The 26,164-nt window shown below is 41.4% G+C and overlaps 1 protein-coding gene across 1 annotated transcript in view; it reads left to right on the plus strand.

The window, feature by feature from the left end:
* Nucleotides 1-26,164, plus strand: part of LOC127418709 (contactin-3-like) — a 140,285-nt gene that overhangs the window by 95,047 nt on the left and 19,074 nt on the right. Inside the window, exons 15-22 of the mRNA XM_051659412.1 lie at nt 6,266-6,424; nt 6,796-6,945; nt 19,488-19,558; nt 19,856-20,090; nt 23,365-23,474; nt 23,880-24,066; nt 24,824-24,936; nt 25,289-25,454. Of these exons, the coding sequence (XP_051515372.1) occupies nt 6,266-6,424; nt 6,796-6,945; nt 19,488-19,558; nt 19,856-20,090; nt 23,365-23,474; nt 23,880-24,066; nt 24,824-24,936; nt 25,289-25,454 (1,191 nt within the window). The remainder of the gene's footprint in view (nt 1-6,265; nt 6,425-6,795; nt 6,946-19,487; nt 19,559-19,855; nt 20,091-23,364; nt 23,475-23,879; nt 24,067-24,823; nt 24,937-25,288; nt 25,455-26,164) is intronic.

Below are 26,164 nucleotides of genomic sequence, written 5' to 3' on the forward strand. Positions count from 1 at the left end.
ACTGTGCCCAGGCCAATTAGAATGAATATTCTAATGATTCAATGTAATTTCTTTAACATCCAAAATGCACTAAAAAAGTCTAAGGAGAGGCAAAATGAAATTTGCCTCCTTTCGCATTAAAGGAATGTTCCAGGTTCAATACAAGTTAACGTCCTGGTTACTTTTGTAACCTCCATTCCCTGATGGAGGGAACGAGACGTTGTGTCGATGTAGTGACAATAGGGGTCACCCTTGGGAGCCCCAAACACCTCTGATCTTTGAGAAAAGGCCAATGGGAATTGGCGAGTGTAATTTGCATGCCACTCCCCCGGACATACGGGTATAAAAGGAGCTGGCTCGCAACCACTCATTCAGGTTTTGTGCTGAGGAGCCGAGACAAGGTCCCGGCCATTTCAGCGGGTAGTTCAGTGTTGTGGCAGGAGGGAGAAAACGTCTCGTTCCCTCCATCAGGGAACGGAGGTTACGAAAGTAACCAGGACGTTCCCTATCTGTCACTCACTCGACATTGTGTTGATGTAGTGACACTAGGGGTCCCTATACAAAACGCTACAACTTGCTGAACTGTGTTACGTGGACTGGCGGTGCGAGACGGGCAGACCATTGTGTGCCTCATAGCCAGGGCACCTGGCCATCACGTAACCTCCTCCAATGCTCCTACGAGCGTTGTATGGTCCCCTGCACCTCAGGGACAAGTTGACTGCCCAAAATGGGGACAGGTTACCCCAGCCGTGGCCTCTTCTCCTCTTTTTTCTCCCCAAAAAAGAGTGGAAATCGATCGACTGGGGGCCATAAGTGTCTGCGTCGTGTGGGGGTTGTCACTCCCAAGAGGAAGACACCACGGAGACCACACCCTGCCCGAAGGGGAGGTAATTTGTGGAAATATGTCACATGGTCATACCGAGTTTTGTCGGCAGTGTCGCATGTAGAGAAGTCCCCATGGTAGGTCCTACCCAGAGAGGACAGAGCTCTACAAACACGACGATCGGTGGCAGAGGGGACTCTGCTCAAAGAAGACCAATGGGGAAACCGTCTCGCTGAAGATACATCACACAGGGTTACACATAGGCAACCAGCGCATGTGGAGCACCTACCCCAGTACAGGGCCTACTAGCACACGTACTGGGCCGGCATCGAGTTTCTCCGCGAACTCGCCTGCCACAGGTCTCGTGAACATGGCTGGGGGGTAAAGGCACACGTCTCCCCCTCCAGGAGGGGAAAAGCGTTGTATGCAAGCGGTACACCCGGCCAGTTGTCCCGCACACTTACCTGTTCCTACCTGACAATACACGGGACGAAACCGGCTCAACCCGGAGATTGTAGAATCTCATGAAGGTATTGGGTGTTGCCCAGTCCTCTGCTCTACAGATGTCCCCGGGTGATTTGGTCAGGGCCCAGGAGGCCACCACACTCCTGGTAGAGTGTACTCGTAGCCACAAGGGGGGTGGCACATCCTGGGCGTGATATGCCAAGGCGATGGCGTCAGTGACCCAGTGGGTGATCCTCTGTTTGGAGACAGTGCTCCCTTTCCGCTGTCTTCCAAAGCAGACAAAGTGCTGCTCTGAGCATCTAAAGCTCTGCGTGTGATCCACATAGCCCGGTCGGGGTCTCAGGACCACGTGAGAGTATTCCGGACCGAACTCCAGGCATGTGTCACTGACAGAGAATGCCTGCAGGTCCCCTACCCTCTTGATGGATGTGAGCGCAGTCAGGAGGGCAGTCTTCAAAGAGAGTGCCTTTAGCTCAACTGACTCCAGGGGCTCAAACGGGGCTCCCCGCAGGCCCCGTAGGACCATGGAGAGATCCCATGAGGGAACGAGGCACGGTCTGGGAGGGTTTAGCCTTCTCGCACCTCTAAGGAACTTGATGGTCAGGTCATGCTTCCCGAGAGACTTACCATCAGCTGCGTCGTGGTGCGCCGCTATAGCAGCCACGTACACCTTCAAGGTGGAGGGGGACATCCGCCCCTCCAGCATCTCCTGCAGGAAGGAAAGCACCGCGCATCTCTGGGGGTCTTCGCGTTGGGAAGAACACCACTTAGCGAACAGATGGCACTTCAAGGCATACAGGCACCTCGTAGAGGGAGCCCTAGCCTGAGTGATCGTGTCTACCACTACGGGTGATAGGCCACTTAGGTCTTCCGCATCCCGTCCAAGGGCTAGATGTGGAGATTCCAGAGGTCTGGTCGCGGGTGCCAGATGGTGCCCCGTCCCTGAGAAAGAAGGTGCTACTAGGGCAACCTGCTCCTCGTCCTCCCTGACCTTGCACAGGGTCTGTGCAAGTAGGCTCACTGGGGGGAATGCATACTTGCTGCTGTGTGCCAATGCATCTGTGCCGAGGGGAGCCTCAGTCAGGGCGTACCAGAGCAGGAAGTGGGAGGAATCCCGGGAAGCGAACAGGTCTACCTGCGCTTGACCGAATCGACTCCAAATCAGATGGACCAGCTGGGGGTGGAGCCTCCACTCTCCCCTGAGCGTGATCTGCCATGACAGCACATCCACAGCACTGTTAAGGTCGCCCGGGATGTGAGTGGCTCGCAACGACTTGAGTCGCTGCTGACTCCAGAGGAGGAGATGGCGGGCGGGTTGCAACATGCAATGGGAGCGCAAGCCACCTTGGTGGTTGATGTATGCTACCGTCACCACGCTGTCCATCTGGACCAACACATGCTTGCCCTGGATCAATGGCCGAAGCCTCCGCAGGGTGAGCAACACTGCCAGCAACTCGAGGCAGTTTATGTGCCAACGCAGTCGTGGCCCCGTCCAGGAGCCGGCAGCTGCATGCCCGTTGCACACGGCGCTCCAGCATGACTCGGAGGCGTCTGTCATGATGACGACTCACCTGGAGACCTGCTCTAGGGGAACCCCTGCCCTTAGAAATGCCAGGTCCGTCCAAGGGCTGAACAAGTGGTGGCAGATCGGCTTGATAACCACGCGCTGTGCCCCATGGCACCATGCCCATCTTGGGACTCGAGTCTGAAGCCAGTGCTGAAGTGGTCTCATATGCATAAGCTCGAGCGGCTTGACCGCCGCCGAGGATGCCATATGTCCCAGGAGCCTCTAAAATTGCTTCAGTGGGACCGCCGTTCTCCACCTGGACGATTTCAGGCAGTTCAGCACCGACTGCGCACACTCCTTCATGAGGCACGCCATCATCGAGACTGAGTCTAACTCCAACCCGAGAAAAGAGATGCTCTGAACCGGGGAAAGCTTGCTCTTTTCCCAGTTGACCTGAAGTCCCAGTTGGCTGAGGTGCCTGAGCACCAGGTCCCTGTGCACACACAACAAATCCCGAGAGTGAGCTAGGATTAGCCAGTCGTCGCGATAGTTGAGGATGTGGATGCCCACTTCCCTTAGCTGGGCAAGGGCTGCCTCTGTGACTTTCGTGAAGACGCGAGGCGACAGGGACAGACCGAAGGGGAGGACCTTGTACTGGTAGCGCCTTGGCTTGGTGCACTTGCAGGAGAGCCATGGTGTTCAGGGTGGAGACTGCCTGTCCAGCGGCACCGTAGGCCTTAGCCACCAGAGACGACATAAACCTACAGGCCCTGGATGGGAGTCTCGGGCGGTTCCACCAGGTGGCGGCGTTCTGTGGGCACAGGTGCACCGCAACCGCCTTATCCACCTGGAGAATCGCTGAGTACCCCCTGGCAGCCCCACCATCGAGGGTAGTGAGAGCGGAGGAGCTGAGAGACTGGGTCCGGGCAGTGAGAGGTGCCCGCCATGACCTCGTAAGCTCCTCACGCACCTCCGGGAAGAAAGGGACCAGGGTGGGGCGTGGCCTTAAGCGGTGCTCCGAGCCCAGGAACCAATCGTCAAGCCGCGAGGGTTCAGCGGGGAGTGGAGGGTTCCACTCCAGCCCGACGCTCGCAGCCACCTGGGCAAGCATGGCCACCAGCTCCGCGTCGGCCTGCGACTGGACGACCGCACCCGAAGGTGGGAGCCCAGCCGAGTCCTCAGTGTCAGACTGGACGAGCCCACTCTCCAATGCTTGGATCAGCAGAGTAATTCAGCTCGCTGAACACAACCACTCGGCTCCGAAGAGAAAATCTGAATGAGTGGTTGCGAGCTAGCTCCTTTTATACCCGTATTTATACCACTCACCAATTCCCACTGGCCTTTTCTCAAAGATCAGAGGTGTTTGGGGTTCCCAAGGGCGACCCCTAGTGTCACTACATCGACACAATGTTGAGTGAGTGAAAGATAGAGAACCTCAATTAACAGCATTTGTGGCATAATGTTTCTTAATGCTTTTCTTAAAAAAAAAATTATAATCTGTGTTAAAGTGAGGCACTTACAATGGAATTAAATGGAGGCTAATCCGTAAACATTGAAATGCTCACTATTTCAAATGTAGTCACAAGATATAAACACAATGTGTTTTAACATGATTTTAGAGTGATAAATTTGAGTGTGATAAAATCGCTTACTATCCTTTTCTGTGTAAAGATATAACCAAGTTTTCCACTTTGTTGCCATGACGACGTAACACTGTAAACACTGAAACCCAAAAATGACCATAAAAACTATGATTTAAACGACTTTATGACTCAAATATAACATGAGTTTTAACAGAAGAATTAATGAAATTATAAACTAATAAGCTTCATATTTATGCTGTTAAACCCTCCACAAATTGGCACCATTCACTTTCATATATATGCCTCACTGTAGCCTCGATTTTCTTTTCTTTTTTTTTCTTTTTTTTTTCTTTTTTAAATAAAAGGAGGGACGAGTCAAAATCATTTTTTGTATTAATCAACCTTGTGCCACAAATTATGTCAATTGAGTTAAACTTGTATTGAACCTGGAATATTCCTTTAATTACCATGTAACCTTTCAAGCCAATTAGCTATCAGAATCATGATGAGTACATCTCATCAAGCCCACATGTGGTTAATGCAACAGGTAAAAAGATAATATAAATAGACTTATAAAGTTAAAACAAGTGAAAGACTGAACGACAGGGTCATATATAAATTTGACATAATGAAGAAGTGGAAGATGGAGTTCCTCTATACATGGGTGAGTAGATATTAGATGGAAATTGGTCCATCCATTCATTCATAAATTATTGTATTGGTCGTAGTCTGTAGATGGCACTGCATGATTTGTTATGTTTTGTTACTGTATTGTCAAGTGTTGGATTGGTGATTTGATTTGAAGATTGTAACACTGTCATTATTATCAAGAATATTTTAAGATATCAGGGCAAGATCATCTGTAATTTTGGAGCATAATTAACAGCAAAAAAATACAATAAAGCCTATTAAAAATCTTTTATAGAATTGATCAATAATCATTTATATACAAGTCTCTCCCAAAAATTCCCCCATGGACTGCCACTGGGATTTGTGAAAGCTTGAAATTTAGATTGGAATTTGGATGGAAAACCTGATTTAAAGATACAATTTATCGGACTAATGAATTGATCCTGTATTATAGATGTTCCATTAGAGATAATTAGAGGAGCATATCAAAGCTGTTTATCAAAGGTCACAAATGAGTTTTAAGGGGATCAATACCTTTCAGTTGAGTTTAGTTTGACATGCCTACTTTTACTGTAACACGTAAGAACTAGCTTGTAATAAGGAGGGGTCTTGTATTAACCAGAAAGGGTTTGTTTAGCTATAATGACTGACTGACCGACCAACCCTCTTAGTACATGGCTGCTTACCAAATAAATAAATAGATTGACATGATATACTGATTTAAGTTTATATTATTTTATTAGGTTAGAAGAGACAGCAGAGTAATTCAAGAGACATGAAACTAGCACAGATATGTCGACAAATGGTTGCCTAGAACAACAGTTAATTGTACAGTTTAGCGGCCATTATACAACAATATTGAACCGCAAAATGCCACATTTCACAAATCAGAATGATGGGTATTCCAGAGAGTGTTGTAAATGCTGTATAATTGTGTAGAAGTCATGTCAGACTGCTAAACTGTTTGGAATTTTTATATTTTCAAATGTGTCAAATTTGTTGAAAATAGGAAGACATGATGTGCATTTTTCTGCACATTTTTTATTGCTTTTTTGCAGCTTTTCAAAGGATACATGCTTAAGTTATTAAAAAAACAGCTCCAAACAAACAAGCTTCTGAATATCTGGCTGTACAACAATCTTAAAAATGTAATCACTGCTTTTAGAGAGCTTGGTGGGGCGATAAGGGGAGAGCTTCCTGGGTGATCAAGGTTAGATGTCAGTGAAGGTAACTTTATTTGTAATTGCTAATTCATTGCTAATTTTATGATTGAATCAGGTCCACCAGGAGCTCCAGATGGTGTTACAGTGGAGGAGATCACAGACAGCACAGCTCAGCTATCTTGGAGACCCAGCCAGGACAACGGCAGCCCTATCACGAGCTATATCATCCAGGCAAAGACAGCTTTCACTGTGGGATGGCAGGCGGTGAACACGGGTAAAATACAGGATTAGCCAAAGCTAGTCAAGCGAAGCATCAATTCAGCGAAAGGCTGAAATTACCATAGCAGGTCTCATCTGCTTTTAAAAAAGGAGCTTATGCTTGCTTTGAGTACATACAATATAAAGACCTTTAAGCACTACTAATGCAGAATGACTTAATCTGGCACTTGCCTTGCGAATGTAATTAAAATTAATTGAAACAACATCCCACCCAGAAAGAGACATGGAATAGAACAATTTTATGTTTTGTGACATTCCTGGCTATCTGTAAACATTGGCTTAGGATAGTGCTCCTGTTGTTGTGTTTGCGGCACCATGTAATCCAGGTCATTTCGGTTAAGCCATGGCTTTTCTGTTTGCTCTCAGTCCCAGAGGTGATTGACGGGAACACATTGACGGCGACGCTAGTGGATCTGAACGCATGGGTGGAATATGAGTTCCGAGTGCTTGCCAGAAACAGCGTCGGCATGGGGGAACCAAGTCCAGCTTCTCTTAAGACCAGAACCGAAGATGCAGGTGAGTCACTAACAGTGTTGGAGAAGTTACTCCAAAATGTAACTTACAACTTCATACAAACTGTAATCAGATTGCTTTACTGATTGCTTCATTGAAAAGTACTTTTCTGCTCAATAAATGTCTTCATTTATTGAAAGTCTGAACTGTAATTTGATTAAAAAAAAAATTAAATGTAATGTTACACTACCTTTTGACTAAACAAGTAATTAGATTACAGTGAATAATTACTTTGTAATTGGATTACATTAAACACTTTGTTACATTCACGTTCTTTGCAAGGGTGTAACAGCCTTTTTTTTATTATTATTATGTACATGAGATGAGGAATGTAACAAGGTTCGTTGTTGGGTGGAAAGTAGGAAGCTGGGACCGGTTTGAACAATACACGTAGACTTTAATATTCATCTTAAATACAACATAAAACTTTGCTTTTCAGCAGAACACTGACACGCACACACGCACGTGCGCACACACACACACACACACACACACACACACACAAACACACACACACACACAGCTCTGTGTGTCTCTCTCTCTCTCTCTCTGGCATCCCCGGCTCCTCCTTATCTCTCTCTCCCGCTGATTGGGCAACTCAGCACCAGGCGTGCACCCTCACGACCCGGTCAAGCCCTCCTCCTTGTCACAAGGACTCTTGTCCTATCTAGTCTTAGAGAAAAAGCTGCTTTCTTCTACATATGGTGCTGGGTGCACATTCATGAGTGTCTCCATGTTGAGATCATATTACCAGATGAATAGTGCTTGTTTTATCTCAATAACTGCACACTGCATAATGAGCACCTCACAACAGGTTACAACTGGAAAAAACCAAAGCTTTTTTGAGTCATTGCATTTAGAGTAATGATGGTCCAAGGCCCTTATTCTGGTACAAACTATAAAAAATATTTTTTTTGGCTTGTCACATTCGACTTAATTTTTAAAGGTCACTGCAAACTGATGCATTCTAGCAAACAAAGTCTTCCTCAGAGTATGTCAGGATGCTTTGTAAAGTAAAACATATATATTTCAGTGAATAGATTGATTTTGTTTCTTTTTGCTTAGTTTATTCTCATTTAGTGGTGTATTGTTAAGTTACTTTTGTTCACACAGCACATAAATCTTATTTGTTTTTTAAATCCAATCCAGTCATTTTGTAATTGATAAAATCGGATCCATTTGTTGACTGTAGAAAATATTCATGAGCGTCACCATGTTGAGATCATATCATCATATTTTGAAAGCTTCTGTAACCCCCTTGAATTGCACAAATCATATACAGTATGTTAGTATTTCATGCAGTACCACTTTTATCCAGAGCATACAGAGCAAATTGATTGCATCATTTCAGACGTAGAAACCTATTGAGCATGCACACACATGTTCAGAGTTAAGTTCCAGAAAATAAAAACACTAATTTTGCAAAGTGTTCTTCATTTAAGTGTACAAATTCTCTCATCAAGAGTGTTAGTAGTTTGTTGAGTTGATCAATCCATCTCTTCATCGAAGAAAAAAAACAGTCGATGTTGATGATTAATGATTTCACGAAAGCTCTGGTGAGTTTTCTTATCTATGTAATGATTAGATTAACTAATATTCACTGACTTTATATGTGTTGTTTAATGAGGGATAAAAAATCAGTCAGAGTTATATTTGATGCTTTATAAATGATATTTTAAATATGTTAAATGTCAAGTTGGTCAAACTGAGATAGAGTATAATTAATCTGTCTTTTGTTTAATTAATTGCATCATCCATGCAGTTATGGGTGTAAAGCACGTGCACACGTGAAAAATGTAAGCAGTTTTATAAGAAATATCAAAACGTTGCATCAGTATTGCATCAGTATTGTTAACAGCATTTAAAAATGCTGTTTGTGATGAAAAGTAATTGAAAACTAAGAGATATTTAATGTAATTTGCATTATTTTGTGCAGATTGGTTTTTTTATATGCTGATTCTGCATGCTTGATCCAAACTCGAATGGCGAACCAGAACCCCTGATCTGTGGTTCAAAATTCAGCATGATTCCTGATCTGTGGTCCAAGATTCATAGTGATTCAACACGGATTCACTGGCTGGAAGAATTTGCACCTTACAGCTAAGCTGAGATCTCAATATACACACACTATCCTGGTAGAGAAAGAGAAAGAAAAATAACTAAAAGGCCTTTTCACACATTGACACTACACAGTTGCATCTATACCATTATACACAGAGACATTTTACACATGTTAAGGAACTTGAACACAAATGGACTTTTGAGAAATCTTTCTTAAGGGAGCAGACATTGAAATCTTGAGTGGGAAACCTTACTGAATCGTCCTTGTTTCTTTATTTATTTATTTTTATTTTAGTTATTTTTCTTATTGTTACATTGTTAATAAATGGGCCGGCTGTTTACTGTTTCACAAGACTACTGAGCCAATTTCTTTTATATCTTATACAAACCTAGCCCTAAGTATTTGTTGGAGTACAAATGCTTTGATACCTGTTACAGCAAGTCCCTTTTTGTGGTGAGCCCAGCCAGGAGGATTATTACAGCCGGTCACAAATTATATTGTTGAGACAGTGGTGAAATTTCAAGTTTTATTTTCTGTAAAAAAATAAATAATTCTAAGTGCTTGAGCACAATAAATGTTTTGGATCTTGAGAAATGTTACAATGTCAGAGCACAATGTATATTATGTGTGTTAGGCATTACTGATACTGACACTGATGATGACATTATTGCAACCCTTTAGAAATTTGGAGACGTTGTGAAAATAGTGAGAGTAGCACCCACTATTGTGCAGTCAGGATAGTCCACAGTTTTGGCAGAGTTTGATACACACTCCAGTCATACTCCTTGATCCTTATTTCCCCCTAAAAATGAAGAATGTTCAAAACACAGCTGTTACATGGCATGTAGATAGTATCAAAGTGCTAGTAGAACCCAGTGAACAGTCCCATGCCCAAGCTGTAAGTTCTTCCATTGAGTCAAGTGACGACAGTGATGATGCTGACTCAGCACCTCCATTCCAAAGAGATACATAAAAATACAGCAGTCAAAGAAGCCAAAACCAAAGTCACGTGCCCCTCACTCAGACATTAAGCATGATCCTGCAGTAAATAAAAAAATGCCAAAGCCTGCCTCTAACACACTTACTAATGACAACCTAAACCCACCTGAAATACAGCGCATAGCTGTCGAGCATGTCATAAATAATGATGTTTCTGCAGCACAAGCACACTCCAAATGGCTGCGTATATTCTCTGGACCTAAGCCCCCAGGTGAGGCTGATTTTGATACTTGGTATCTTGCAACAAGATTCACTTCCCTTAGATATCCAGTGAAGGAAAATCCTAGAAAGCCTCTGCCTGGTTCTTAAACACCAATCAGGACCCTGGTGAGAAAGCTTCTGATTACTTACAAAGATTGCAAACAATCCTTAGCATTGCAGTTAGGAGAAATGGTGTAAACCAGTCATCTGCAAATCATCAACTACTGAAACAGTTTCATTAGTGGCTGCTGGGATCATTCCCTAATACTTACCCTTCAGTTTGTATCCAAAACAAAGACACCGCCTGACTTTGCAGAGTATTTGTTACTGCTCAGAACTGAGGTAGACAGATGGGCAGCAAAACTTGACAGAATGTAACGCCATTTAGTCAGTTCAAAGCATAAGGTTACAATTCACAAACAGTCTGTTACTGATGCATCTCCTTATGGTGACCCAAGTGTGTTGCAGGCCTACATATCAGAAACTGAGGTGCTAAGGAATCAGGTGGCTGATTTTCAAATGCAGCTAAGTTCCTCAAAGTCTGGAAAAAAGAAGAAATGTGAGTCTAAATCAACTGTTTGTCCAAAACTGTGCCACCTAAAGTAGAGGTTTAGGCTCAGCATGCAACGGCTAAACCACCAAAATCATGGTTTTGCTTCAGATGTGGGGAAGACAGCCACATAGCAAGGACATGTGAAGGCTCCATTAACAAAGCTCTTGTGAACCAAAAGTACAAAGAATTCAAAGCAAAACAAGATGAATGGAAAGTGAAAAATGGAGTGCCATTAAACTGGACAGGGTTTCAGTAACGGGACATACTGGGGACCATTTCGGTAAAGAGATTCCCAACGAATTGAACCAAAGGAAAATGAAATGTCAAGCTCATTCCAGTGTTCCTGCCCATGACAGTGAGTTAACCTCTGCAGAATAGGTCCCAAATTCATAGCTGAAATCATCATTGATGGAAACCCTTGCAGCTCTCTTCTTGATTCAGGATCACAGGTGAAAACTGTGTCCAAGTCTTTCTACAATACATACTTATCATCCTTTCCAATCCTCTTTCTTGACAATCTTATCGAAGTTGAAGGAGCTGGAGGGCAGATGGTGCCATACTTGGGCTACATTGAAGTGAGCATACATTTTCCAGAGAACATTGCTGGCAAATCTGAAACAGTCCCCACATTTGCACTAGTCATCCCTGACTACAAATTCAACATTGAAGTCCCGGTGCTTATCGGCACCAACACCCTAGACATATTGTTCAAGTCCTGTGTCACAAACAGCAACAGCTATGCTGTCTGCAAAGACAAACTCCCATACACACCCCTTGTGAAGAACTTATTGCACAGATACACCACTGAACAAAGAAATGGTAAAGTGGGTCAAGTCAAATTTAAAAGTAAGAAAACGTCTATTCCAGCCGGTCAAAATATGGTCCTGGATGGATATGCTAAGAATGTGTCTACTTATAGTAGAGCCATCCACTCACACCAGTCTCCCTGGTGGTCTGCTTTTATGCAGTTATGACCTGACAAGTCCCAGAAGAACATCATACAAAGTTACCATTATACTTCATAATGAAACGGCACACGAAATCACACTCCCAGCTAATAGCTGTTTAGCTGAGCTCTATGTTCCATCAGCTCTGTCTTCACTGAGGTATACCCCTGTTGGGGAGAATGAGGGAAATGTTTCATCCTCCACCACTGTTGTTGACTGCAACACTGTATGTTCTACTAGTTATGGTAACGATAACTTTCGACTTCACAGACTCACCTCTCCCTGATGAATGGAAAGATAGTCACAACAAAGCTCAATTCCATCCGTGAAGTTTTTGCAATGAGTGATCTTGATTACAGACACACCACAGCTGTTAAGCACCGGATTCGTCTCTCAGACCCAACTCCTTTTAAACAAAGAGTAAAGCCCATCCACCCTTCAGATTATGAAGCCGTTAGACTTTACCTTCAGGAGCTTAGAGATGCAAACATCATCTGTGAGGCAAAAAGTCCCTTCGCTTCACCAATAGTCATTGTGGAAAAAGAGGAATGGTTCAATCCGGCTGTGCATAGACTACAGAAAATTAAACAACCAAACAATCAAAGACGCCTATGCACTGCCTAATATTGAGGAGACATTTTCTGCATTAACAGGATCCAAATGGTTCTCTGTTATGGATTTAAAATCGGGGTACTACCAAATGGAAGTCGAAGAGGAGGATAAACACAAAACATTATTTGTAACACCCACGGGATTCTGGGAATTTAATAGAATGTCACAGGAAGTGACCAACGTGCCTAGCACGTTCCAGCGTGTAATGGTAAAATGCATGAGCAGCATGCATCTCGAAGTCCTTGTCTTCCTTGACGATCTTATCATTTTCTCAAACAGCCTGGAGGAATATGAAGAACATATCATTAAAGTCTTGAACCAGCTGAAAGAGTTTGGTCTAAAACTATCCCCAATATTGTTTTTTCATGAAATCAGTCAAATATCTTGGGCACATTCTTTCCAAGAAAGGCGTAGAAACAGACCCTGAGAAAATCTCAGCACTTACCACCTGGCCAAAACCAAACAATATCAGTAAGCTAAAATCCTTTCTGGGATTCACTGGATATTATTGGGGGTTTGTCAGAGACTACTCCAAAACCGCCAAGCCACTAAATGAGTTGACAGCTGGCTATTGTCCACCTCGAAAGAATGCAAAAGCCTCTAGATCTGTCTCAAATACTCACTTCAAGAAACCTTTTGGTTGTAGATGCATAGCTGAATGTGACACCGCATTCAAGACACTGATTCAGAAGTTGACCACAGCTCCCGTGTTGGGATTTGCAAATCCGAGGTTGCCATACGTCCTGCACACAGATGCTAGTCTCCATGGTCTTGGTGCTGCCTTGTACCAAGAACAAGATGGTCACGTGAGAGTGATTTCATTTGCCAGCAGAGGCTTGCCAAACTGTGAAAACCTTACCCAACCCATAAGATGGATTTTTTAGCCTTAAAGTGGGCGGTGACAGACAAATTCTATGACTACCTGTATGAAGCTGAATTCATCGGCATGACTGATAATAACCCACTGACATATATATTAACATCGGCCAAGATTGATGCTGCTTTGTCAGATTTTAACTTCAGCATTCAATACAGAGATGGGAAGAAAAACCAAGATGCCGATGGTCTCTCTCTCCAGACGACCACACAATCAGGCAGACACAGATTTCAGTTCCAAGACTGAATTTGACCGCATCCAACAGTTCATTTCCCAGTTCCTGAAGGCGTAAAGTGAAAATTCATTTCCTAAGGAAGCTGTGAAAGACGTTTGTCAAAAGCACCACATGTATGGACTCACTGTGATGGACGAAGAGGCCACTTTACCTGCTGCTCTGTAATGTCTTGCCATAGATGTTGATGCAATTCCAGCGGAATTCTCCAAAGCTGATTTGCTACCTGGTTCTAGCACCCTTCCTAGAATGTCACAGCAAGACTGGGCTGAAGAACAAGCCAATGACCCTGTTATTAGTAGAGTGATTCACCTCTTGAACACCGGTAAAAGTCTCTCTTACTGTGTCAGACAGCAAGAAAACAGAGAAGTCCAGCTTATGCTACGAGTAATGGACCAGCTTTTAGTCATTGATGGAGTTCAGTACAGAAAGTGCATGAACAGAGGGGAGCCCTTCTATCAACATGTCCTTCCTCGAAAGTACAAAGAGATTGCGTTAGAAGCTCTACATGACTCAGCGGGTCATATGGGGGTGGAACGGACTTTGGATCTAGTCCGCACATGTTTCTATTGCCCAAGGATGTCCCTAGATTTTGAACACAAAGTCAACACATGCGAGAGGTGCATCAGAAGAAAGGCCAAAGCAGAAAAAGCATTCCCTCTGGTTAGCATAGAGACCAGCAGGCCTTTAGAACTAGTCTGCATGGACTATCTTTCTCTTGAACCAGATGGTAAATGCACAAAACATATCTTAGTCAACACTGATCATTTGACAAAATACGCAGTGGCAGTTCCTACGACTGATCAGAAAGCAAAGACAGTCGCCAAGACACTATTGAATAACTTCTTCATTCATTATAGAATTCCAGAACGTCTTCACAGCGACCAAGGTCATGATTTTGAGTCTGCTGTATTCAAAGACCTTTGTCTCCTATTGGGTATAAAGAAGACTAGAACAACTCCTTACCACCCACGTGGAAAACCCGTTGAGCGTTTCAACCGAACTCTTCTCCAAATGCTTGGAACTCATCAAAGGAAGATAAAGTCAGCCATTGTTACATGCCTGTAATTGTACAAAAATGACACAATCAGCTTCTGTCCTTATCAGCTGATGTTCGGAAGACAGCCAAGCCTTCCCATAGATGTGGCTTTTGGTATCAAACCTGAAGGACAGAAGAAAGTCACTCGACCAAATATGTCAAAAAACTTCAAGAGAGTTTGCAAGAAAGCTATAAAATTGCTGTGGAGTACAGTAAGAAAGCAGCCCATCATAACAAGCAACGATATGATATGAAGGTGAGAGAATCCACTTTGCAAGCTGGAGACCATGTTTTTGTCAAAAATGTTTGTATAAGAGATAAACACAAGATAGCTGACCGATGGAGCAAGACCATTTACCAAGTAGTAAAGAAAATAAGTGATTCTCCGGTCTATGTAGTGAAGCCTCTTACTACAGATGGTCCTGAAAGAGTACTCCATCGAGACTTACTTTTGCCCTGTGGGTTTTTCTACCATTTCTATTGACGAAGATGACAGAGTGGAGAGAAAAGAAAGAACTTCTCATAGAGAAATGCTGGCAGCTCCAGAGGAAGATACCATGGAACTGACCTGTGATAAAGATGAAGTAGATTTCTATTTCCCTCAAACCATACAAGACAGACTATATCCTACCATAACCATTGTCAGAGAAGTGCCTTACACAAGAGCAGTGGAAAGGAATTCCTGTGGGACTACACTGAATCCAAATGCAAGACCATTTGAGCCTTCTAGAGATGAGGAAAATACTGACGTCGGATTTGAATACGTACTTGTTGATGGAGGAAACCTGAAGGAAGAAGTAGAGTCTTTAGCTGAAAAGAAACCCTGAAAGAGAATGACTTACCTGAAAAAACTCTGGAAGAGAATGTGAGAATTTCACCTGTCAAGGAACTGGATTCAGAAGCTATTAATGCCAGTGATGATGAGTCCAAAGACGAGCTGATCGAATATGGTACAGAACCTGTTGAGCAAAAAAAGGATGAAGTGAGAAAAGAAGGCAGATACAATGACAGTGAAATTGTGATTGTGGAGCATACTGGAGGAAATTAAGATATATCTGTTCAAGATATACCAGAACCAGAGCTCAGACACTTTACAAGAAATAGGGAACAACCTGATAGATTGACTTACAATTCATTAGGAAACCCCTTAGTGTTAGTCATGCATTCCCTACTAAGTGGCTTAAACAGCTTTCACACAAGCCCTTGAGTCTGACGATTTCCCTGAGGTTAGGATACTGACTCCTGATAGATCACAAATTGTATGAGCAGGTTCAGGAGGGGAGGATGTAAACCCCTTGAATTGCACATAACATATATAGTACATGATTGTATTTAGTCCTTTTTCACCATCAGGCCGAACAGTTCTGAGCACGGTGAGGAATGGTTGCAGTAGCTTTTCCACCTGGGCACAATTCGGCACGGCATGATTAGAAACCGTTCTCGGCCCGGAATTCTCAGCACGATTAGACAACCGTGCTCAAATGTGCTGGTGGAATGCCTGCAGTAAAGTCGCGACTCATGATTTGTCACTTGTCACTTGATGTATTTCTTGTGTACATTCGAAATCTGTTTTCAGCACCACAATGGAAAAAAAATCTGTAACTGTGCTGGCACAGAATAGAACAGTTTCGCAACAAGAACAGTTCGACCCGATGGTGGAAAAGAGACTTTTCATGCAGTACCACTTTTATCCTATAGAGGGGTATACAGAGCGAATTAATTGCATAATTTGCAGGGTTCGCACAGGGTCCTTAAAGTGCTTAAATTTAGCTTTTCAAAATTTAAGGTCTGGAAAACCTGGAAAATCTGCTTGTTTCGTGGAAAGGTGCTTAAAAGTGTTTGAAATTAAAAATGGAATGTGTATGCAGTTTGTACAAATTATAAAAAATTTAATTAAGTCTGTAATGATATTCATAATATTCCCCGCAGGCAGGACACAAACTGCCCTTGATTGGAAGGGCTTTGTGACTGACAGTACATATAACCTGCCTTCTACCTTGAATTAGTTGTTAATAGTGGAGTCCCCCTCCCCCACCCTTTTACAATTACCGCTGCGGTGGATGAATTTTATCAAATTTAGTGACATTTTCATGCTCAGATTCAGTTGATTTTGTGTGCTTTTTTTTGTTAATCGGCTAATTTGAACCTTGGCAATGGTCATGGTTTAGATAACTATCATGCCTGGTCAGTGTAAATTCAATCCAGCATGGCTGGACATTGACACTTATCATGGTTGGCTCTTGCCAGACACAAGCAATGAACTTAGAGCTCATTGTAAGTTATGCAAAAAGGACTTCAGGCTGGCAAGTATGGGGGAGGCGGCACTGAAGAGCCACATGAAGGGGGCAAAATATTTGGCAGCAGTTTCTCAAGTTGGGTCATCTTTCACTTGTGAAAGAACAGCTAAGAATATGGAGCAGTTAAGTTAATAGTGTGGGAGCAGTAGCAGTGTGACGTGTCTATACTCGTAAAGTTGTACAGCTTTTTCAACAAGTAGCAGAGTACCGTCATTTTCAAATTACACTGTGATATTAATTTATAATGCGTTCCTAGTGACGGGTCATTCATGAACGATTTGTTCATTTTGAAAGAACCTTTTATATGACTCGGAAATACGAGTGGTCTCAATGAATAAATAGTGAATTAAGGGGGGAAAAAAATGATTGTGTCAGGTCCTTGAAAATGAAAAATTGGTGCTGGAAAAGTGCTTAAAAGTCCTGGATTTTCACTCAGTGATGCCTGTACGAACCCTGCATTTCAGATGGAGAAATGCACACACATGTTCAGAGTTAAGTTCCAGAAAATAAAAGTGCAAAGTTTTCTTCGTTTAAGTGTACAAATTCTCTCATCAAGAGTGTTAGTAGATTGTTGAGTTGATCAATCCATCTCTTCATCGAAGAAAAAACCAGTCGATGATTAATGATTTCACAAAAGCTCTGGTGAGTTTTATTGTCTATGTAATGACTAGATTAACTAATATTCACTAATTACTTTATATATGTTGTTTAACGAGAGATAAAAAAAAATAAAAATAAAATATTTTAAAATATGTTAAATGTCAAGTTGGTCAAACTGAGACACAGAGTTTAAATAATCTGTCTTTTGTTTAATAAATTGCATCATCCATGCAGTTATGGGTGCAAAAGGTGTTTTATGTTGAAAATACATGTTTTAGGTTGAAATCCAATGCCATACAATCAAATATACTTGATTTATGTGTTTAATGAGCATGCTCATGTTCATTAATGTTAATGTGCTGGGTTAGCACGTGCACACGTGAATAATGTAAGCAGTTTGATAAAAATCGGGGCCTAGGTAGCTCAGCGAGTAAAGACGCTGACTACCACCCCTGGAGTTGCGAGTTCGAATCCAGGGAGTGACTCCAGCCAGGTCTCCTAAGCAACCAAATTGGCCCAGTTGCTAGGGAGGGTAGATTCACATGGGGTAACCTCCTCATGGTAGCTATAATGTGGTTCACTCTCAGTGGGGTGCGTTTTGAGTTGTGCATGGACTCTGCGGAGAATAGCGTGAAGCCTCCTCGCGTGCTATGTCTCCGCAGTTACGCACACAACAAGCCACATGATAAGATGTGCCGACTGACAGTCTCAGACGCGGAGGCAACTGGATTGAGGCAAGTCACTACGCTACCATGAGGACTTAGAGCACATTGGGAATTGGACATTCCAAATTTGGGAGAAAAAAAAAAGGCAGTTTGAAAAGAAATATCAAAACATTGCATCAGTATTGTTAACAGCATGTAAAAATGCTGTTTGTGATGAAAAGTAATTGAAAATTAAGAGCTATTTAATGTAATTTGCATTATTTTGTGCAGATTGGTTTTTTTATATGCTGATTCTGCATGCTTGATCCAAACTCGAATGGCAAGCCTGAACCCCTGATCTGTGGTTCAAAATTCAGCGTGATTCCTGATCCGTGGTCCAAGATTCATAGTGATTCTTACCTTACAGCTAAGCTGATATCTCAATATACACACACTACACAGGTAGAGAAAGAGAAAGAAAAATAAATAAAAGGCCTTTTCACACAATGACACTACACAATTGCATCTATACCATTATACACAGAGACATTTACACATGCTAAGGAACTTGAACACAAATGGACTTTTGAGAAATCTTGCTTAAGTGAGCAGACATTGAAATCTTGATTGGGAAACCTTACTGAATCGTCCTTGTTTCTTTATTTCTTTATTTTAATTATTTTTCTTATTGTTACATTGTTAATAATTGTGCTGACTGTTTACTGTTTCACAAGACTACTGAGCCCATTTCTTTTATATCCTCCTAGAGACGAACCTAGCCCTAAGTGTTTGATAGAGTACAAATGCTTTGATGCCTGTTACACTTCATTTTGCTTGGCCGAAGGGCAAAGAAACAAAAAGTGTAGCCAGCCACATAAAACAACAACACAAGTCCAAATAGAAGCTTCTGCCAACCAGTTGAATCGGCAGCTGAACAAACAAAAAACGAACATGCACTTACCTGCACAAACGTACCTGCTTTTCAGTAAATAAGTTATGACTTTTGGGGGAATGTTGCATCATTCCCTTGTCAATATTCATGAGCCAGGTTGATAAGGTTTATAATAAGTTTTCCTCCTTCACTTCTCAGATTGTTCCTATGCCCCTGTTTCTAAGTGCCCATTTATTTCAAATATCTCATGATTAAGCAATCCATTTTGGTGCATTCAATGCTTGACTGACTCTTTTTGTTTTCTTGTGCATCATGAAACAAATTCTGGCTGCATTATTGTGGAGGGACTCTTGGAAAATTTATAAATTCACTAGCAATGAAGCCAGTAAAGTCAGACACTGCCCACAAAAGCTTTAAAAGCAGTTGCTTAGGGACTGGAGCTTTGTTTCATTTGATACTGATAATGAGGCTTTGAATACAAGAAGGAAAGTTCACAAAGAAAAAAAAAGAAACAAGAACTGCAGACCCTGCATCTATGCATCTGTTGTTTTGAGAACTGTGCCATTTTTTCTTTCTTTTCCTGTTCACAGTTCCTGACACAGCCCCCGCCGATGTCGGAGGTGGAGGTGGTTCCAAGTCAGAGTTAGTAATAACATGGGAGGTAAGTCATCTGTCTACATTATCACTCCCTCTGCGAAGGGTAATAGTTTTGGCTAATTAAATGGAATTGAATGGGGGTGTTTATTACTTCAGTCAAAGCCAAGCTTGTTTTCCATCTGCGCCCTTTAGTCCCGTAATGGCATTCAATTCAGATTAGGTTTTATATTACAAAGCAGTTTATTTGCGCTCTCGAGAGGCTGCGTCACGTTGCGAAAACAGCATGGGATTTTGAATTGCTCAGGGTGTGAATTTGGTCTGTATGTTTTAATATCGCTACAGTTTTTTGTTTCCCTCCCAGCCTGTGCCTGAGGAACTGCAAAATGGAGACGGTTTTGGCTACATCATCGCTTTGCGGCCGCTAGGAGAGGTCAACTGGACACACGCCGTCACTTCCACACCAGGACAGTCCCGTTTTGTGTACCGGAATGAGAGCATTCCACCCTTTTCTCCTTTTAATGTGAAAGTGGGTGCTTACAACACCAAAGGCCAGGGACCGTTCAGCCCCGTCACCATTGTGTTCTCCGCTGAGAATGGTGAGATTGTATAATGAGCACAACAGAACAGGTTACAACTGGAGAAAACTAAAGCTTTTTTGAGTCATTGCATGTAGAAATGATGGTCCAAGGCCCTTATTCTGGTAAAACCTTAAAAAATACTCTATTCTAATTGGAATGTCTCTTATCGATATTAAAAAAGTAAAAAGAAAAGCATTCATGATAGTGTGTCTGGATTCTTTGTAAAGTAATTCAAATATATTTCAGTGAATATATTGATTTTGTTTCTTTTTGCTAAGAATGTATTCTTATTTAGTGGTCTGTTGTCAAATTACTAAAACCTTGGCTTTGCACACATAAATCTAATTTGTTTTTTAAATCCAATTCAGTCAGTTTGTGAGTGATAAACTCGGATCCATTTATTGACTAGAAAATATCTGTCTGTATAGTGTATCTACATCGGTTGCCATAGTAATGACTTGAGGCAATAGCAGGATGCTAAAAAATATATAAGAGTTGCTATCAGGATGGAAAACTGAAAGATTTTGCCTTTGCCCATGTACCTTCATGACATCTCGCCATGGTGCTGAACTCATGAGGTGCATCAGACGACACAAGCTTTAGAGGCATTGCTGTATTTATTTACACATTCATGCATACTGCATGTTGTATCAGAAAGTGTTCACTTATTCGCCATTCAATACATGAAGCCACATGTGAGCATGAGTTCAGACACAGCTGTAGCCATTATTGCTCTTTGTATATGATATTACCCACCACCACGTCCTGAATGATGGGGGAAACAATAAAACATTTTCCAGTCTGACTGTTCAGACTTAAAATCTGACTTTAATAAAATTTAAATCTATATATGGATGTGATTGGGATTGTAAAAATTGGACTTCATGTGTGTTTTTGCTACAGACTACAACCAGCTAAACAAATTTGAGTTTGATTTTTGCTGCCTGAACAAAGCCCTTGTTTCCTTGTTAGGTACTGTACTCAAAACTGTGTTCTCTTAAAAGAACAGAGGCAAAGGTCATAATACCTTTACAATGTAAATAATTTACCATTTGGGGACATGTGGTCCCCCATCACATGTAAATTAGATGTCATAATGGTCAAGTTTGTAATAGCTTTCATTATCCCATTAATGAATACCATTTTAAAATGTATAGTCATTATAAAAGGAAATACTTAATGTAACATAAATATATTTAGTATTTAATACTTTGCAAAACATCCAGAAAATGCTAAAAATAAGTATTCTTATAGCAATTACAAAGCAAGGCACCTGTTTATAATATTTTGCTTGTACATGTCAGGTGATTTTAGTTCTAAAACCTTTGTGTAGCATGCTCAGCATTAAAGTACCACTGTGGCATTCTTTTAGCTAGTTAGAGTGACAGTGTGACTTCAAGTGGGTTCCTTTATTGTCAGTTTGATATTAGCTATTACAGTATGGAGTGACGGGCAGACAGTGTTCTGTCAGTAATCTATAGCAGTAATTGAATTTCTGTACAGATAATGTTTCTTTGTGTCACTCAGCTATCCCGTTAAAATAAAGGCCAGTCATTTACAGTTTTAGTTAAAAGGAGATTTTGCATCAGTCTTGCTCTCAATTATTATCCATTGACTATTATGTTATGAAGGAAGGAGTGCCCTCTCTTCTCATCTCTTCTTGTCTTTTCTTCCCTTCTTTTCATCTCTTCTTGCCTCTTCTCTTCTCATCTTGTCTTTTCTTTTCTTCCCTTCTTCTCTTCTCACCTCTTTTGTCTCGCCTCTTCTCGTCTCTTCTTGTGTCTTCTTGTCTCTTCTCTTCTCTTCTTGTCTCTTGTCTTTTTATCTTACCTCATCTTGTGTCTTCTCACCTCTTCTCATCTTGTGTCTGCTCTTCTCGTCTTATTTCGTCTTGTCTGTTCTTGACTTGTGTCTTCTAGTCTCCTGTCTTCTCATTTGTGTCTGCTCTTCTCTGCTCTTTTGTCTCTTCTCGTCTCTACTCATCTTTTATCTTCTCATCTAATCTCACCTTGTGTCTTCTCATCTCATCTTGTGTCTTCTCACCTCTTCTCGTCTTGTCTTCTCTTCTCTTCTCACATCTTTTCTTCTCTTTTCTTCACATCATGTTTTCTGGTCTCTTTACTTCTCTTCTTGTCTTGTATCTTCTCATCTCTTCTCGTCTTGTGTCTTATTGTCTTTAGTCTTCTAATCTCATTTTGTGTCTTCACGTCTCTCCATCTCTTCTCTTCGTCTTTTCGTCTCTTCTATCCTCTCTCTTCTTGTGTCTTCTCGCCTCGCCTCTTCTCATCTTGTGTCTTCTCTTCTCGTCTTTTGTCTACTCATCTCTTCTTGTCTTCTCTTCTCACCTCTTTTTTCTGGTCTTGTGCCTTCTTATCTTGTATCTTCTCATTTTCTCTTCTCTTGTCTTTTCATCTCGTGTCTTCTAATCTCATCTTGTCTTCTCGTCTGTTCTCCTCTCTATTCTTCTCACCTTGTCTTCTGGTCTTGTGTCTTCTCACCTCTTGTCTCATTTGGTCTTCACTCCTCACCTTGTATCTTGTCTTCACTTTTCTTGTCTTCTGTTTTCTCATCTCATCTTGTCTTCTCTTCTCACCTCTTTTTTCTCGTCTTGTGCCTTCTTATCTTGTATCTTCTCATTTTCTCTTCTCTTGTCTTTTCATCTTGTGTCTTCTAATCTCATCTTGTCTTCTCGTCTGTTCTCCTCTCTTTTCTTCTCACCTTGTCTTCTGGTCTTGTGTCTTCTCACCTCTTGTTTTCTCATTTGGTCTTCTCTCCTCACCTTGTATCTTGTCTTCACTTTTCTTGTCTTCTGTTTTCTCATCTCATCTTGTCTTCTCTTCTCACCTGTTCTTGTTTTTTCTTGTCTTATGTCTTCTCTTCATTTTTCACCTGTTCTCATCTCTTTTCTTCTCATCTTGTGTTTTCTCATCTTGTCTTGTCTTCTCTTCTCACCTGTTCTCATCTCTTTTGTTCTCATCTTGTCTTCTTATCTTGTGTCTTCCCTTCTCTTTTCCCCTGTTCTCTACTCATCTTCTGTCTTCTCTTCTCATCTTGTGTATCTCATTACTTATCTCATATTGTATTCTATTCTATTTTCTCCCCTACACTTCTCATCTTTTTTCTTATCTTCTTTTCTCTTCTAGTCTTGTCTCATTTGTCTTGGTTCCTGTTTGCTTATCTTATTTCATCCCTTTTAGTCTTATCTAATTTCTTCTCATCCAGACTCTTCTCTTCTTATCTCTTCTTTTTTCTTTCTATACTCACCTTTGTCTCTTTTTATCTTTACATTCAGAGCCCAGTGGTGTTCCAGGTGGAGTGTGGACCAAAAGCATTTCTGCCACTGAAATTGAAGTGAGCTGGAACATTCTCACTACTTCCCCAGAAAGAGTGTTGGGCTATGAGGTGTGTTCCTCCAAAATGGAAATGACTCTCTGTCCGGTTTTGGAATGCACCATAGGTTCTGTCAGAGCCTGTCATCTGCCATTCTGCACCTCAAAGTTCTCTCTGTACCCATGGAAACGGTCCATTTAAAATAAGAATAGGGTACCCTGTTCTTATCGTATGCATGGGAGGCCTTCTCTGCAGCATATGAGAAATGGCTTTTTGTGGTCCTTTTTAAGGACATAGAAAACACATTACAAATTCTTCTCTGAAACTCTTCATCCATGTCACCCCAAACCCACTGTGTGGAAAAAAGTGAAGGAATCTGGTATAATTATTCTATTGCATTGAACAAAATGGTACCATAGCATTGTATCGCTGAGTCTTTAAAAACCTATGCTTTCTTTTCATTGCTCTTGAAATCAGGTGGTGTATTGGGAGGATGATACAAAACCAGAGACCATGGGCAAAGTCAGAGTGTCTGCCAATCAGAACAAGGTTAACATCAGTGGTCTGAGAGCATACACTCAGTATTTCCTGACAGTGAGTGCTTTCAACACAGCAGGCACTGGCCCTCTCTCGCCCACAATCAATGTGACCACTAAGAAGTCCCGTGAGTATGCACACAAAAATTCATACAATCAAAAGACTTTTAAGCCTGGCCTTTGCACATACTGTATACTGTATACGAAACAGTATTATCCTTTTTTCATCCAGCTATTATTTGCATTTTGTTGTTTTATTATCCATTTTATTGTATTCAACAAGATAAAGAACAATATCAAAGTTATCATACTTAGATTTAAGTCAAATACAATAGCCATTGCAATTGAATGTTATTGTATTAGATAACAAAATATGACACCAAGTGGTATTTATTTTAAAGTTAATATTAAATCAAAATGTACCCTATTTAATTTGTTAATGCACATTCCAGATCTTACTGTACAATATTTTAAAGAAAACATGTTGTTTTTGTAGTCTTTTATCAAAATTGTATAACTTTCTGAACCTCTGCTACAACTTTCGTTTTCGGCTGACATCAACAAAACCGTGTGGGATTTTGGTTAATGTTAATGTCTGGCTCCATTGTGGTATGGAATGCCTACTTTTAATTACTCCAAAAATTCTTGGTGAATCAATGAAATGAAGTTAGTCCTGAGAAAGGATAATTTATTTTTAGATGCCACATGGTTTGATGTTTTAATCAATGCAATATCATTACTACATGTGACTTAAGTGTCCAAAAGGTTTTGGGGCCAATTTATATTATGGCGTTAGTCTCAGAATAAATTGGTAGCCAGGCAGCTCTCCACCCTTTCTCTGTGATGTCAGTCACACATAACTCATGAGCTGTGTTTTCCCCACAGCGCCGGGGCAACCACCTTTGAATGTGGAGTGGAACCTGACTGGCTCTAAGCTCACGGTTCACTGGGAGCCTGTAATTCCTCTGGAAATGGAGTCAGAGGTTACTGGGTATCAAGTAAGTGCTTCCCAGCAATGCAAGCCTCAGAGCTGAACCGTAAGGAATTATATTCACATCCCATTAGCTTGTTCTTTCCCCTCAGGCATTTAAGAAAACATTTACATAAAAGTGCATATATTACTTCTCTTTTTGCAAGATTACCCACCTTAGAGGTAACGGAAATTAAAAATAAAACTAATTTCTATCGCAAATCTAGAAAAAGATGTGATACAAACACCAGCTGTGCTAATAAACACTGCAATACCGCATCGTGTATGATCATTTGATTGTACTTCCCTTACTGATTAAAATAGCTTGCACTGAATACAGGTTAGTGGTTGTTAGCACCTCTCTCATTTGTTATCTACAGGTGTCATACAGAAGGAACAGACATAAAGAAATTAACACAATAACAACAAACCTGACCTCAGTGGAGTTCACTTTACCTGCTGACGATGATTACATCATTCAGATCCGAGCGCTGAGTGACGGAGGAGAGGGCACGGCCACCAAACCCATCAACATCCATAAACTAAGTAAGATCATTTAATTAGCGTTGTCAATAATTAAATGATCAATTTATTTTAATTGCAAGCTTTTACACTTTATAAATTAAATCTGCCCATTTTAAAGAAAAATCACAAAGGAGACCTTTTTAACATCTCGACTGGTTCTCCTACACAGAAATAAGATTAAATGGAGATGTTTGCCTAAGTCTCCTACTCCTCAGATATTTCTCCTGAGAATAAGACCCTAGTAATCTCACATGTGTCTCCTCTAGAGTTTCAGAGAAGATCTCAACAATGTCTCAGACTGTGTTCCTATACCAAAGATACCAGTCTGCAATCGAAAGTCAGAGATTTCAATGTGAACTCGAGCATTTCTCATTAAATTATTCTAAGAGCACTTATGCCATCTACAGTATATTAATTTTATACTTAAGTGTTGATATTTAAGTTGATGTGAAACATAAATGAGAACTCTATCATGTGTCCTGAGCTATGAAAGGGCAACCTCTGAGCAAATTTTTTTCCCTCTAGATGAATAAGTTAATATCAAATCGATCGAATCAGCTACACTATAGTATGTTTTCCTTTTATCTATGAGTTAAACCCACAGACACATGCAATGCGTGTTCCCCTGCCCTCCTATTCGAAGGCCATGATGTAAAAGACGAATATTCAGTGTCAAAGGGATATTAAACACACAGGCCCCTATAAAATAAACAATGTACATTTGACCTCAT

Source organism: Myxocyprinus asiaticus, chromosome 28 (assembly GCF_019703515.2).
Source record: "Myxocyprinus asiaticus isolate MX2 ecotype Aquarium Trade chromosome 28, UBuf_Myxa_2, whole genome shotgun sequence".
NCBI classification, from domain to species: Eukaryota; Metazoa; Chordata; class Actinopteri; order Cypriniformes; family Catostomidae; genus Myxocyprinus; species Myxocyprinus asiaticus.